The sequence below is a fragment of the Kryptolebias marmoratus genome, linkage group LG6, assembly GCF_001649575.2.
Source record: "Kryptolebias marmoratus isolate JLee-2015 linkage group LG6, ASM164957v2, whole genome shotgun sequence".
Taxonomy (NCBI): Eukaryota; Metazoa; Chordata; class Actinopteri; order Cyprinodontiformes; family Rivulidae; genus Kryptolebias; species Kryptolebias marmoratus.
In genome coordinates this window covers 21,917,322-21,930,750 of record NC_051435.1, presented here as the reverse complement: position 1 = coordinate 21,930,750, position 13,429 = coordinate 21,917,322, and the positions used below count along the sequence as shown (strand labels likewise).

Below are 13,429 nucleotides of genomic sequence, written 5' to 3'. Positions count from 1 at the left end.
GGGGGTATGGCAAGGCATTTATGTATTCCTTTAAAATCCTCAAGCATCACTTTTGCCCACTAGTTTCAAACACTCACTGTTTGCTAACTAGTTAAAGCAGAAGTCATAATAGACAGCCAAAGTGCTGCACTAGTAGTCCAAAAGGTCCAACTAGTTGTTTTTATGATGTACTAGTGAACCACCACACCAAATTAATTGACAATCATCACAACTAGTAAGCATCAAAAACTATTGCATGTCAACTAGTCAACATTTTAGGTGCCCTAGTCAACTAGTTGACATTTTTAGGCACTAGTAAAGCCAACTGCAGTTGACTAGTGAATATTTTCAGCCTTACTCTGTAACTAGTCACTACTCTTGGGCTACTAGTGCAGCGCACTGACTCCTACAACTTATGCTCTAACTTGTTGGGCAAAAAGTTTTACTAGAACGAGTTCCTGTTGAACTATTGCGGTGTAGTCCTGAACTGATGGGCAAAAATGATAGGTCATATCGAAGATGCTGAATAAATACACAAAGATCTTGCCATAGTGGTTAAGTTTGGCAGCAGTTCAGCTCATCGGGTCGAGAAGGTGCCGACCAAAACCTCAGTTCATCATCAGTCCAGCAGATGACTGACTGTGTTGCGCATCATCCGCTTCAGGCTAAAACGAAGTAAAAATGTGTGTCTGTGTGGGTAAAAGAGGGGTGGACTTTAATGTTATTGCTGATGCATTAATGTCAGTTCCTGAGCTTTTTTTTTGTCCCCGTTTTTCAACACTTATCACTAACAATGTTGCATCGCTCAGGATGAGTTTACGTTGCATCGATCCGGCTGAAACCCTACGTCGCAAAAACACTCAGACCTTTTATTTTACAGTCTTCAGATGGAATGAACACTGTGGGCTCCTGTTTATTTTTATTTCCCCCAGAGGGAACTAAAACCGTACACTTTGTCAAACCCTTAAATTATTAATCAATAGTATTAATTATCAGACCAACTCAGGCCAGAGCTGAATTTCTGAGGGGTGGAGTGCTCCGGCTGTTTGGAGTGTAAAAGTCAATTTAAACAATTACAACAGACTCTTCCCCTTACAAATCAAAACTTAGAAAGTAAGACTTACCATGGAGGCAGGGTTAGGGGTGGGTAAGTGAAAGAAAAGATAAGCGAGGAGAAAAGTGTTCGCTGGATCCCTTTTTGACCCTGAGTTATCAGAAAACAAACACCTCTCAGGCTGAACCCTTTCTACGACCACATTGTGACGACAAAGCAGGACTGAACGAGCACAGGCTCAGAGAGCAGCCCGACTGGACGTTCAAACGGGCGTCTCGTTGCATAGGCTCCACCTGCAGAGGTCAACCGTTCTCCGCTCGCTCCGGCAGCCAGCTGAAACGCTTCTCGCACCGTTCGGGGTGGGTACGGACTTCAGTGGTTACTGTGAGCGAACCAACACAAGCACAGGTGACGCAGGTTCATCGAATGGATGGCTGACTGAAGCGGCGAGGACCCCGGAGCTGGATCCTGTCTTGTGTCGTGTTTGCATTCGGGGGCCACAGCTGGGCATGGGGGAGCGGGGGTTCAGAGGGTTTTGGAGAGTTTTTGGGGGTTTGTTAAGAGTCAGCTCAGATGGTCTCAGAGCGGGTCCACGTGGTTCATGTTAATAGATCTGTTGTGGATTTCCTCGAGGAAGTTCTCCAGCTGCTCGATGAGAACACGCTTCTTGAACCTTCACAGAGAAAAAAAAACAAAACAACAACATTAAAAACTGTTTTTTTTTTTCTGTAGCTGTGAAATCTATCATTAGCAACATTTAGATATTTTCATAATGCGTTTGTCATAAGATGCAGAGGTTTTCTACCAGGACAGTAACACAGAACACAGAATCTGTAGGCAAAACAAATTGGACTCTTTGAACCAAACCACCGTATGTTTCCGCTGACACCTAATTTGAGAAAGCAGGATACTGTAGTTCCTGAGACGCCAGCTGAGCTTTTGTACCTGGCTGCCTCTTTGATGATGTTTTGCAGAAAAATGAGCCGGGTGTCCAGAGTGCCCTGGATCTGCTTCAGGAGGAGGAAAATCTTCTCATAGTCTGAAAGAGAAGAAGCAGAGTGAGCAGGGACCACTTTCATTAGGGCTTCTTTAACAAACTCCTCTTTATAGAGATATAAAGAGTTTAATTATTTGACTGACTAATAATTAAAATTAAGCTAAAAAGAGTTTGAGAACATCAGACTGACAGAAATTAAATCAGTTATAGTTTTTTTATTTACATAAAATCAGACAGAACTCTGTCATAGGCAGGCGATCGTATAATTGCCTGTGTGTGTTAGGAAAATATCTCATGAAGCAGAGGACAGATTTTAATGGAAGTGTAAGAGAGTAATCATTGGATGCACGTCTATAACTGACTAACTTTTGGAGAGAACCCAATTCAAGATGGCTGCCACAACTATTTCATGCCATTTATCTAAACCCCAGTCCTTCTACATTTTTGTCAGCAGCCTCTGGTTGTTTAAAAATATTTAGGTTTTATTTATATTTATTCCTTAGTTTTGTAAGTGTTTGAGACATAGACAAAAGCACCTTTGTACCCAGTGATTTTTTTAAATCAATTTCAAGACTGATAGGCAGTCCAGTAAATCAGATCTGTCCAAATTTATCCCATCGGGTCATGAATGCACCTCAAGTTGGTGAATTGCTGTCCAAAACCTACATAACATCTAAAAAGGTTTTAGTTCAATTTCCCAAAATGTCCACACGATTTCCATTTTATGAATATAAAACATTAAAGCTTAATTTTTTTAATACGGTTCAAAGAAATGGCTTTTTTTTAAAGACAAAATAAAGGAAAAAAGTTGTTAGGTCTGTCTGAAAGAATCCTCGTAATTATTTTTTAAAACAAATACCCTCAGAGGTTTGAATATGCGAATGAGTGTGCAGTTAAGGAATGGCGGACCTAAACAAGTTGCTGGACCTGTCTGATTAACAAGAAGTGTGACCTATGAAACAATGACAACTCTTAAAACAATAAAATTCAACACGAGGTGTGGCGGATGGTGCTGGGCGTTTACAGGCTGCCTTTTCTACAATTTGAATTAAGTACAGGGCGGTTGTAAAATGAAAGCAGGTCAGCTTATGAGTAACAGATGTCTCTGTGATTACAAAGTTTTTGGTCAAACCCGTTGGAATACATACGCCTGCCAGGTTTTCGGATCTCCTTGGTGATGAGCGTCCGCAGCTCGTTGTTGACCTTCGTCGTCTCGCTGTGGATGTGCTTCTTCAGAGCGGAGGGCGACAGGAAGCGGGGCGGCTGGTCCTCCAGCAGCAGCACGTCTGCCACTCCCTCGCTGCCTGGCGGCAGCAGCAGCTCGCCTGCCTGCCCGTTCTCCTCCTCGTCCTGGTGATGATGGAGGTCCTGCGGATCCGCAGAGGTGTGGTTCTCCTGGGGGTCGGCGGGCCCCGAGGGGTGATCCACCTCTGAGTCCGAGCTGCTGTCTGAACTGTAGTGGTTCTGGTTCAGGTGGTTAATGATCAGGTCCGGCTCTGGTGCACCGTCATTTAAATCTATATCTTTAAAAGTAAGAAATGGAAGAGGACACGTTATTTCTCTTGTCTAGTTGTGACACTCATTTACTCAAAGTCCTTACCCTATTGCTGGCTTCCCAGAGGATCTGATATTAGTGTGTGATTACCTGATGAGTGTCGGGGGCTGGTAGGTGGTGTTACTGGGGGGGTGTAGGCCCTGCCCAGACGCAGCAGGGGTGACATGCAGCGGCGTCTCTTGGGACCCCCACCTGGCACGTTGTTGCAGCTGTCCGTCGGTCTCTTGCCCTTGTTCTGAGGGCCCGTCACAAACTCGTCCGCCTCGTCGATCATCATGCCCTGTGGGGAAACGGCAGGTGGTTAAAACTTCCCGTTTCTTCCGCTGACGGCAGATCAGGTTGACGTGAATCCGTGGGACGCACCTTCTTGTCCAGTTTGAAGGGGTTTCCAAATGTGTGCAAGCGTTTGGGCTGTTCAGGGTCTGCGTCTCGAAGTGGCTGGGGAGCAGCTTTCAGGAAGTCTTGGTAGTTCCCCATCTGGGCGATTGGCACGCTGTGGAGCTGGTCTGGACAGAAGACATCAAGCACCATCGGGGTGACATTTCTGCATTGATTCATAGTTATAAGATAAAATGTACGAATGCGTCTCAAGCTGAACTACCAGAGTCCTGCCCTCGCAGAGCACAGACGCTGGTGTTGAGCAGGTTCCTCCTCATTCGGCTGAGCTGATCGAGCAGGTGGCTGCGGGGGATGTCGTAGGGATTCCTGAAACTCTGAGGCTTAAAGCCCTGAAAGCAGAATAATAAAGCAATGGCTGTACGTTAAAACTGTATAAATGATTACGCTGAAAGAAGTTAAATCCCACTTTTCCTAAAACTAACTGATGACTTCCACATTATGTATGTTTAAATAAAATGAATTAAGAATAAATGTGGTTGCTGTGCTACTGACACATTCCTGCTCTAATTTATACCCGACAATAACCTAAGGAGGAGAACAAGAGCGACTGAAACAGGAAGTGCTCAAGCCAAGGAGCTAAAAGCAGATTCCAACGATCAATCCTTACTTTGTTGAGCAGAGCCAAGTGAAAGCCTTGAAACTCTTTGGGGTTGAGCTCCATGGGTATAGAGGGCGCCTCTCCTGTGAGACTCTGCAGCTGCTGGATGAAGTCCCTGCGCTGGGCTAGAGAGATGCCGCCACCCCGCCAACGAACCTTCATGCCTGGCTCTGGAGGTGCTTTCTTACCAATCGAGGCGATCAGGCGGTCGTACTCGATCTTTGTCTGGCAATGAAAGCAAAGCGAGCGTTAAAACTAAAAAGACAGACGGAATATTAATGCTACATTTTAATACCCAGAGTCAGCATGGTAAAAAAAAAAGAAAATGAGACACTAATGTAATCTGTACTAATATAACTGACCATCAATGTATTAACAAAGCAATAGGAAATGACAGTGAAGTAAAACACAGTACTTCAGCACATTACTGTAGCTTTCATAAAAAATATTTCACATAATTCTGACTCATCCATCATTTTTGTCATTATATTTTCCTACCAAGGAGCCGAACTTTCTTGTAATCTCCTAAAATGATCTTTAAAGGATCTGCAGAAAGTCTGGAGAATTGTTGATACAGTTTTTTATTGACTTTGGCTGCTTTTTCACTCATTTTCTGTCCAGTACCTGAACATTTCCATAGAGGGTTTTTTCTTTTTTTACTACTCTGACCTATTCATCATTGTAAACCCATAGAATCAGTTAGTGTTGTGTCAACACAGACAACTAGGCAAAGAACCAGTTTTAAATTGGATCTTTAGGCTCTTTGTTACCAGCAGTCTGCCACAAAGACGCAATTTGTTTCCATTTTTTAAGTTGTAGCCAAAAAAACCCCATCAAAGATAACACCATCTGACAGGAAATAGTATTTTACCACCAAATGATTCCAAAAGAACTGTTACTTAAAACCTCAATGAATCCTGTTTCAGGTCTGATGGATTTTTTCCTGTTTCTTAAAGAAATGACTTTTAGATAATGTTCCTTTGCTGTAGGTTTTAAGACCTGAAGCTTCTGTTTTTGTCCCCCACTTGTTAATTTCTCTTTTTTTTTTTTAATCACACACAGAACAACATGCTGTTATGGTCAGGCAGAAGGACTAAACACAAAATTAGTGCTAAAGTCCAAAACAAAAGCCTGGAGATCTATTGATCAAGACCACTTTAAAGATCACAGCTTAAAAAGAAAGTGTAAAAAAAATGAGTCTGTCTTTAAAAGTTTCTTTAAAACAGTCCTGTGTAATTCTTAATTTAATAAAACTGTCATCATTTGTAGTCATTAAACGTGTCCAGACATAAAAACAGACCTGCTGACTGAGTTTCTTCAGGTAGGAAACGACGCTGTAGCTCAGGCCGTACTCCATGTTATCAGCCAGCAGGTTTGGCGCTCCCATTATTCTCAGCGCTTTTCTCAGGGACTGTGAGGGAAAACACATCGTCTGTAAGCTTCAAATCAAATAAGAAGAAGAATTACGAGGTTCAAAAGTGAGCCTCAAGTCCACCGACCCCGATATAATAAGGAGGCATGGTCTTCAGGTAGTTCTCAAAGGACTGGCGCCACTTCAGGGTCGGCTTGAACTTATGCACTTTGATCAAGTCGTCTGCAAAAAAAAAACGATCAGAGAGAAATATTTTGTAAAACTCAGAAACAGATTACTTCATTAAACAAAAAACAAAAAAAGAAAGAATAGAATAAAAAGAAACAAAAAAACATACCTAAAATTCTGCTTTGTAGTTGAAATATTTTGTTAATTTTCTCTAGTCAGCTTGTTCCAATTACTGAATCACACAAATATTCTTATTATGACTATAACCAATAATTTTCTGATTCCGGTAACTTTTATGTAGACTTTATACAACACAACTTTGAAGGAACGAACAAATGTTGTGTTCATTTCATCAAATAAATAAAATAGTGATCCTTTTCTGTAAAAAACAAACTCGAAGCATTACTTCAGGTGACAGGGATAAAAAAAGAGGAAAGCTGCCACAAGAGAAACTGAGTCTTACCCAGAAGTGGTAGAAGAACGGGGTAGTTGTAGGGCATTACAAACAGGTTGACACAGTTTAGAGCTGTGCTGGCCTTCAGGTACCCAAAAGGTTGACCCAGGTCGCTGTACTTGGCACTGTTACTTACAAACACCTAAAAGACAAAAAGTACTAATCATTAGATTGGGAAGGCTGCTTGAACGCCAAAGTCAGAAAATAGAAGTATTCACTTTATGACCCGGATGAGTTCATATATGATCAAATTAAATCTCTATGGTTGATTAGGACATCTGTGTGTTGTGTACAAACACACACTTAAACTGATGGAAGACATCAATATGGCTAAACAGGACAAAGTCAGTGAAGACTGCATGTGGCTGAGCATTAATTACAAGTCATTATAAATGATATCCAATGGTACATAATATGTCCGTCAGTTCTAGGGAACTAAAGGTTTGACCTTTCTGTGTTAGCTAGCTGTGAAGCTGGAGCACAGACAAGGTTTAAACAAAGGGGTGACCTGTCACATTGACCTTTGTCCCCTTGAAATCACTAGGGATCATCTTTAACACATGAGCTGTCCAGCTGTGCAGTTTGACATTCCTACGTCACACGGTTACAGAGTTAGAGCTCGGACAAGACATCATCTACGGAGGGACGGACGGCGCCATACCATAATACGTCCCGTCTTATGACGGGCGTATAAAAACAACAGGGACAGAGAACCTAATTAAAAGTTACTGTAAACGTGTCAGCTCGGCAAATTGGTGACTCCCCCCCCCCTGCAGTCTGTGGACAAGTGTGCTGACAGACAGACACAAAATACACAAAAAGAGCAAAACAGGAGCAGCAGTCCTGTGCATAAAGCACCACACAAAGATGGGTTCAAACAGAGACAAGACTTCATCCTTTCCTTTGATTATTTAGTAGAAACTAACACACTTCATGTTGCTTTAAACAGAGCTGGTGGTAAACTACACAGTGATAATAGAAACGCAAACATTTACGGTCTCCTTTCCTCTGTCATCTCGTATCAGAAAACAAGTTTTAGGTTTTTTTCATCTGTACGTCCTTGATTCTGCCGTTTGCATTTCAGCTCCTTACACACGTGGTGTGTTTGGAAAGCGTGAGAATATAAAACATGTTTCTGATGATCAAACTCAGCTCAGCTTAGCTTAGATAGTACAACTAATATAAAAAGCCTAAGTCATAAATGGATGAAATTATAGCAGTTGTTGAGGCTGTTTGTGCTGTCATAATATCCTTGTTTTGATGACTTATTAGCAACATTTGTACACTTTAACCAGCGACAGTTTAGGTCGTTTGCAGATATTTTGTGAGTCAAAAGCTGAAGAGTCTGGGAACCACAGTTGTAGCAGACTTACAGGGTCTGATAAATTACTATTCAATAAATTGATTTTCAAACATATCTTAGCAAAAAATGACTTTGTGTCCCTTTAGAAGTACAAACCTCCTAAACTAGTGGATTGCAAAACACAAACACACAATTTTGTGCATCTGAGTGAATATTTCAATGCTTTCTGTAAAGCAGTTCTTGTGGTACTGAATATAAGTTACCATAAAGTCAGAGTGAGCAGAGCAAATTCAACTGAGTTCTGCTCTTTGTGTGTGTGTGTGTGTGTGTGTGTGTGTGTGTGTGTGTGTGTGTGGTGTTAAGTTGGTTGTAAACACATTTCACTCTCATTGACCTCGGAGAGTCTTGAGGATTTAGCTCGACAGTTCACAGCAGCACATAAAGCAGTTCTATACTCAAAGACTAATATTTCTCGACCTGCTGCAGTTTGACCATACATCGCTGATAATAATCGCTCGTTTAGGCCCAATCTCATTCTTAAAATAAAGCTGACAGGGCTAATTATAACAACAAACATATAGAAAGATTCTGCATCATTATCTGGATTTGTGCGTGTGACGTACCTGCCAGCAGATGTGAGGGGATTTCCTCTCCAGAATGTACTGTGTGAGCGGCGAAGGCTCCAGCTCGTACTTGTCGAAGGGCACCTTGTCTATCACCATGGGCTCAGCGTCCAGGCAGGAGAAACGTATGTGGGGGTGGGCTGAGCGGGGGGGCTGTGAGGGGCAAAAAAAAGAGAGAGCGGGATCAGATCATCACTATAACTGCGAAAACAGTTCAGTTTTTCTCCAAATAAATGTATGATTTCTTTAAGCGCAACATTTAAATTGTAATTAGGAAATAAACCCCTTTCCTTATAATCATTTTTTATATCATTTTCTTACTAGTGTTGGGGAGTTCTGGTCGGGCCAGAAGGCCTCGGGGATGGGCCAGTGACCGATGGGGACCCCGGTTTTAGGGTTGGGTCGCACGTAGATCAGCTTGTGACAACAATGCCAAGGCTGGGGGCTGGACTTCAGCGTCTCGGCTGGAGCATCTGTTCAGGCACATAAAAAAAAAGGAGCGTTTGAGACATAGGACACAGGTAAATGACGTAAACGTGGTTCAAACGCTCACATTTACCTGCTGTGTTTCACCACAGCAAAGCAAAGCTCAAGCAGAATTTGAAGAAGTGAGTGAGAGAAGAGCTCCTCGATTTATCAGACCGATGCGGCGCAGGAGATATCAGAGAGGTCTCTTCAGAAACTTTACTAAAACAAAATAAACCGGTCCCTTACCCTCTAGAGGAGGGGGGTCAGGCCCGGTCTTCTCAAAGTTGATCACGACTCCACTTTGGATTTTCTGCACCAGAGACTCCAGACACTGATTCAGCATGCGCTGGGAAAAAACGCTGTAGGAACGTCCTGCAACACACAGGCACCGCACTGAACACGAATCCTTAAAATACCAAAACGTTCAGCAAAGTGGCATTGAAAGGAATATAAATGATACATTTATGCAAATATTAAATGTTGATGAATTCAAATTACACTCCCCTGTATTTAGGCTGCAAAAAGCTGCTGTAATACAATCAATGTAGGGCTTTCGGGGTGTTTGTGCCTCATGCTCTTAAAATATTTGCTTATTCTTTTAGCCCTATTTAAATTTCCTTCTGCTGGAATCACACAGTCAAATGAGACACAAAAACTGTAAATAATGCCTCGGAAGAGGTGAAAGGACTCCTTGAAACGAATACGAAGTAGGATTATTCTGCTAGAATTTAACATATTATAATATTAAAGCATTTGAAATTTGAAAGAGATTTAACTTTTTATATTTATTTGTAAAGGTTTGACATTTTAGCAGAACACAAACACGTACATGTGTACTAATGTTGCATTTTATTTGTTACATGTGGATCAATGGTGTCCAATCCTGGTCCTGGAGGGCCACCGTCCTGCATGTTTTAGGCCTTTTTCTGTTGTGGCACCTGATTTGAATGAATGAAGCGATTAACAGGCTCCTGCAGTGGAAACATGTAAGACATGCAGGATAGTGGCCCTCCAGGACCAGGATTGGCCACCACTGATGTAGACTGTGGTTACTCGGCGTGCTTTGCGTGCACAAAATGTGGTAAATGTGACTTGAGAGCTGCTTTTTATTCAATAAAAAAAAAGGTTTAGGAGGTAGGAGCACTTAAACTTTTCTGTAAAATTTAAGAAGAAAAAAAAAATAGATTTATGAGAACGAATAAGAGCTTTTACCATTCAAATGTGAAGTCCACCTGCAGTTTCTGACTTCAGTGAATGCTGTGCACTTAACAGTTTTTATGACTGTGCTTTTTGACTGTTATCAGTCCTGTACACGACAGATATAAATAGCACATAGAAATGGTACTACTGCATGAAATGTGGCTTTAGAAGCTCTGCTGTAATGCTTTAGTCACAGCATCAATCACATAAAAGCGCCGTGATTCATACAGACTAACAAACTGATTAATGGAAGTTAGCCTTGCAGCTGTATAAAGCCTCCCACTTCACCTTTAGTGACCCTGCTGTGCACTCTTTCACATCTGCTTTCAATAGGCGGGAGCTTTGTGTCAGGTCTGCCATCAGCAGGAATGCACTGTGGACCACCACTGACAATGGAGCTGTGTCATGTTCTGTATTCAGCACCATGACAGGGACACGCAGCCGTGTGGTGTGTATGTGTGTGTTCATCTTAAAACTGCCTTCAGCATCATTCTAGTGTGTTCCTCCTGTCAGCCGTCAACAGCGCTGAGGAACCGGAGACAGCAGGAACACAAGTGTAGGAGTGTTCGCTCCTTAAGGCTGGCGAGAAGGCTGCCAGGAGTTTCGGTTCAGTCTACGAGCAGAGGAGATCGCAGGTTCAAATCTCAGGGACACACAAAAGTACTGCCCCGGTCCTGAGCCAGGTGGGGAGAATCTTTTTAAACCCGACTACAAAAACATGCTTTAAACACAGCATTTAACTCAAATCCGTAAAAGAGCGCACTGTGTCACGCTGGCCCTCGCAGGACTGGAAAAATGCTGCTGAGACTCTTTTCTTTTTGTTTTCCAGAAACCTGATATATTACACCCCCATCCGTTTTCTTTTACTCAGAGGATTCATCCATCGTACGGCAGAATGTGTTTGACAAACCAACAAACAAACAAAACTATTTTGATGTGCGGTTCGAAAAGACTTGGAGCCTGTCTCAGCATGTCCCATCAGGCATGCTACTCGTGTCAAATATGGGATGTTTTATTTCACAACAAGCAGTCAGTTCCATTCATTTACAAACTCGCTGCAGCACAAGACAGAACATATTAAGGGAACTGGTTTTGCAGATAAAGCGTTGAACACAAAGGACTGTGCGCTCAAACAAACTAAACTGTGCGATTTTTCTTACAAGTTCAGGTTCTTAAAATCTGACAAAGACATTTCTGATCTCCGTCACTGTTGTGAAATGATACAGGGGTCTCACAAACAAACAAACAAAAAAACATTAAAGACTATTTGTTATAGCACAAAGTAAAGAGTAACTATAAAAAAATCAAACAACAAAATAAGAAACAAAACAGAAGTAAGTTCGCATTTCTCCATATATCCATTTACTGCATGGAAACATTTTTTCTAAATATTAAAAACACATCATGTAGTTTATTGTCAGCCTTTTTTCCCTTTGATTTCTACAAATAATCACCAAAATCAGCATAACCAGCAGCCAATCTGACACTTATTAACTGCAGTTTTTGCGGTTGTACTTCCACAGACTCTGGAAAAGTGGACAGAGATGGTTTGTGAAGAACACAAAACACTGCAGCCTCCAACTCCCATGATGCACCTGAAGCAGCTTCATTGAAACCTTCTGCTCCTGTTAAACACGCTCCTCTTTTAAGACTCCGCCCTTCCACTTTATGAAGCAGGTTTTCTTTTAAACTCAGTCCAAAACTAACGTAAATCTGAACATCCAGAATATGTGCGGAACACGATGCGGACCGAACTTGCAGCCCGAGAAGCTCGTCTCGTATCGCGTGAACTCATTTTTTGTAGGTGAATTCGGTGCACTCGGTCTCTAAGCAGGAAAGCAAACGTAAACGCGCTGTTCAACAAAGCCGAATCAGTTCACATACCTCCGGTGACCTCACACATAGGTGTGATGGGCGAGTCGTCGGGCGGGACGCCTCCGAGGGGTTCGGGCTCCACCGAGGCGTTGCCGGGGATACGCAGCACCAGAGCAAACAGACGTTGGTCCCAGCGAAAGGGCTCCTTGGTCAGTTCGCTACCCGGCAGCGGGGTGGTCAGAGGCAGATGGAGCTGGGCAAGAGGGAGGAAAGAAAACTTTGCAATCAGACACAAGAGATTTGACATTTTCCACAAATGTGGTGGTTTTTCTTCAACCGTTTTTAAAATTTTAAATTAACGACAAGCTTAATGAAGTGCATAAATTAGCCAGCTTTATGAAAATAATGAATTCCAGATGATAATTTTTTTTACCTCTATATTACTTTTGTCAAACAAAAAAAAGCTTTTTTTTGCTGACCAATAAAAAGGACACAGGTCTAAACACTCTTGCTCAAGCTTCACTCATCAGACCCAAATGCTTTGTGCGTCTTTTGTTTTCAGGCGACCCCCAACCTCGTCCGGACACTGACCTCGTCCTGCACGCCGCTGCCGCCCGTCAACTTGTTGCCGTCGCTGATCGCGATGATGATGGCGGGTTCGAGGAAAAAAGGATTCCTTCCCTGCGGAGAGAGAAGCCATTCCAAGATTAAAAGAGAAAAAAAAAAGGTCTGGTTATTATTAAAACACACCATCACACAACAGATAATAGAGGCTAAGCCTTAGAAGCGAGAAATGCTGAAGGAAACAAGTGTCCTCTAAAATTTGAGTGAAACTCCAGCGCTTATGAACGAGTATTCAGTGTGCGTCCTCATGGTCCAAACATATCTGAGACATAAATACACACAGATGATGTAGCAACGTATAGATAACTTGGACCTATTTAAGTGTGAGGCTGTGTGAAACTGAATCTGTTTAGGAGGCTAACAAATAGAAACGTGGTGCCATCCGTAAACTCGTGCCTCTAAGACAGCTCTCCATATCACGAGTAAATGTTCACTCCGTCCTCCGTGACGGCACGAGTAGATGAAAACTCTTTCCTGCGAGACCCCCGGAATATTTCGTGACATCAGCACTCCCTCGCTGACGGGGAAGAAACCGGAGCAGAATCGCCCTGTGAGTTAACGGCGTATACAAGCCCAGTGCAGCCTGACAAGTTCGGTCAGCAAACAGTCCTCGGCGTGGAGCTCACAGAGGCCATCCCGATCCGACAGCGCAGACATTATTAAAAGGGAGTGGACCCACTCGCTCCGGAGTCTACCTGAGTTTTCTGCTGAGTGATGGATCTGTCCACACAACTCAAAGTAAACCGAGCAGGAGACTATCTGCTCTATTGTAGGTATCCATGACAACCAAGCCTTTTTGCTAACCCCCCCCCCCCCCCCC

The 13,429-nt window shown here is 42.7% G+C and overlaps 1 protein-coding gene across 1 annotated transcript in view; it reads right to left on the bottom strand.

Moving 5' to 3' along the window:
• Positions 1-676: 676 nt before the first annotated feature.
• The window catches only part of ints6 (integrator complex subunit 6), an 18,536-nt gene continuing 5,783 nt past the window's right edge, over positions 677-13,429 (bottom strand). Inside the window, exons 4-18 of the mRNA XM_017421180.3 lie at positions 12,577-12,666; positions 12,055-12,238; positions 9,217-9,342; positions 8,824-8,975; positions 8,503-8,655; positions 6,586-6,718; positions 6,082-6,176; positions 5,883-5,993; positions 4,592-4,807; positions 4,187-4,313; positions 3,949-4,091; positions 3,676-3,865; positions 3,179-3,553; positions 1,979-2,072; positions 677-1,706 (exon numbers count right to left, since the gene is read on the bottom strand). Coding sequence (XP_017276669.1) covers positions 1,613-1,706; positions 1,979-2,072; positions 3,179-3,553; positions 3,676-3,865; positions 3,949-4,091; positions 4,187-4,313; positions 4,592-4,807; positions 5,883-5,993; positions 6,082-6,176; positions 6,586-6,718; positions 8,503-8,655; positions 8,824-8,975; positions 9,217-9,342; positions 12,055-12,238; positions 12,577-12,666 — 2,283 coding nt within the window. The 3' untranslated portion in view covers positions 677-1,612. The remainder of the gene's footprint in view (positions 1,707-1,978; positions 2,073-3,178; positions 3,554-3,675; positions 3,866-3,948; positions 4,092-4,186; positions 4,314-4,591; positions 4,808-5,882; positions 5,994-6,081; positions 6,177-6,585; positions 6,719-8,502; positions 8,656-8,823; positions 8,976-9,216; positions 9,343-12,054; positions 12,239-12,576; positions 12,667-13,429) is intronic.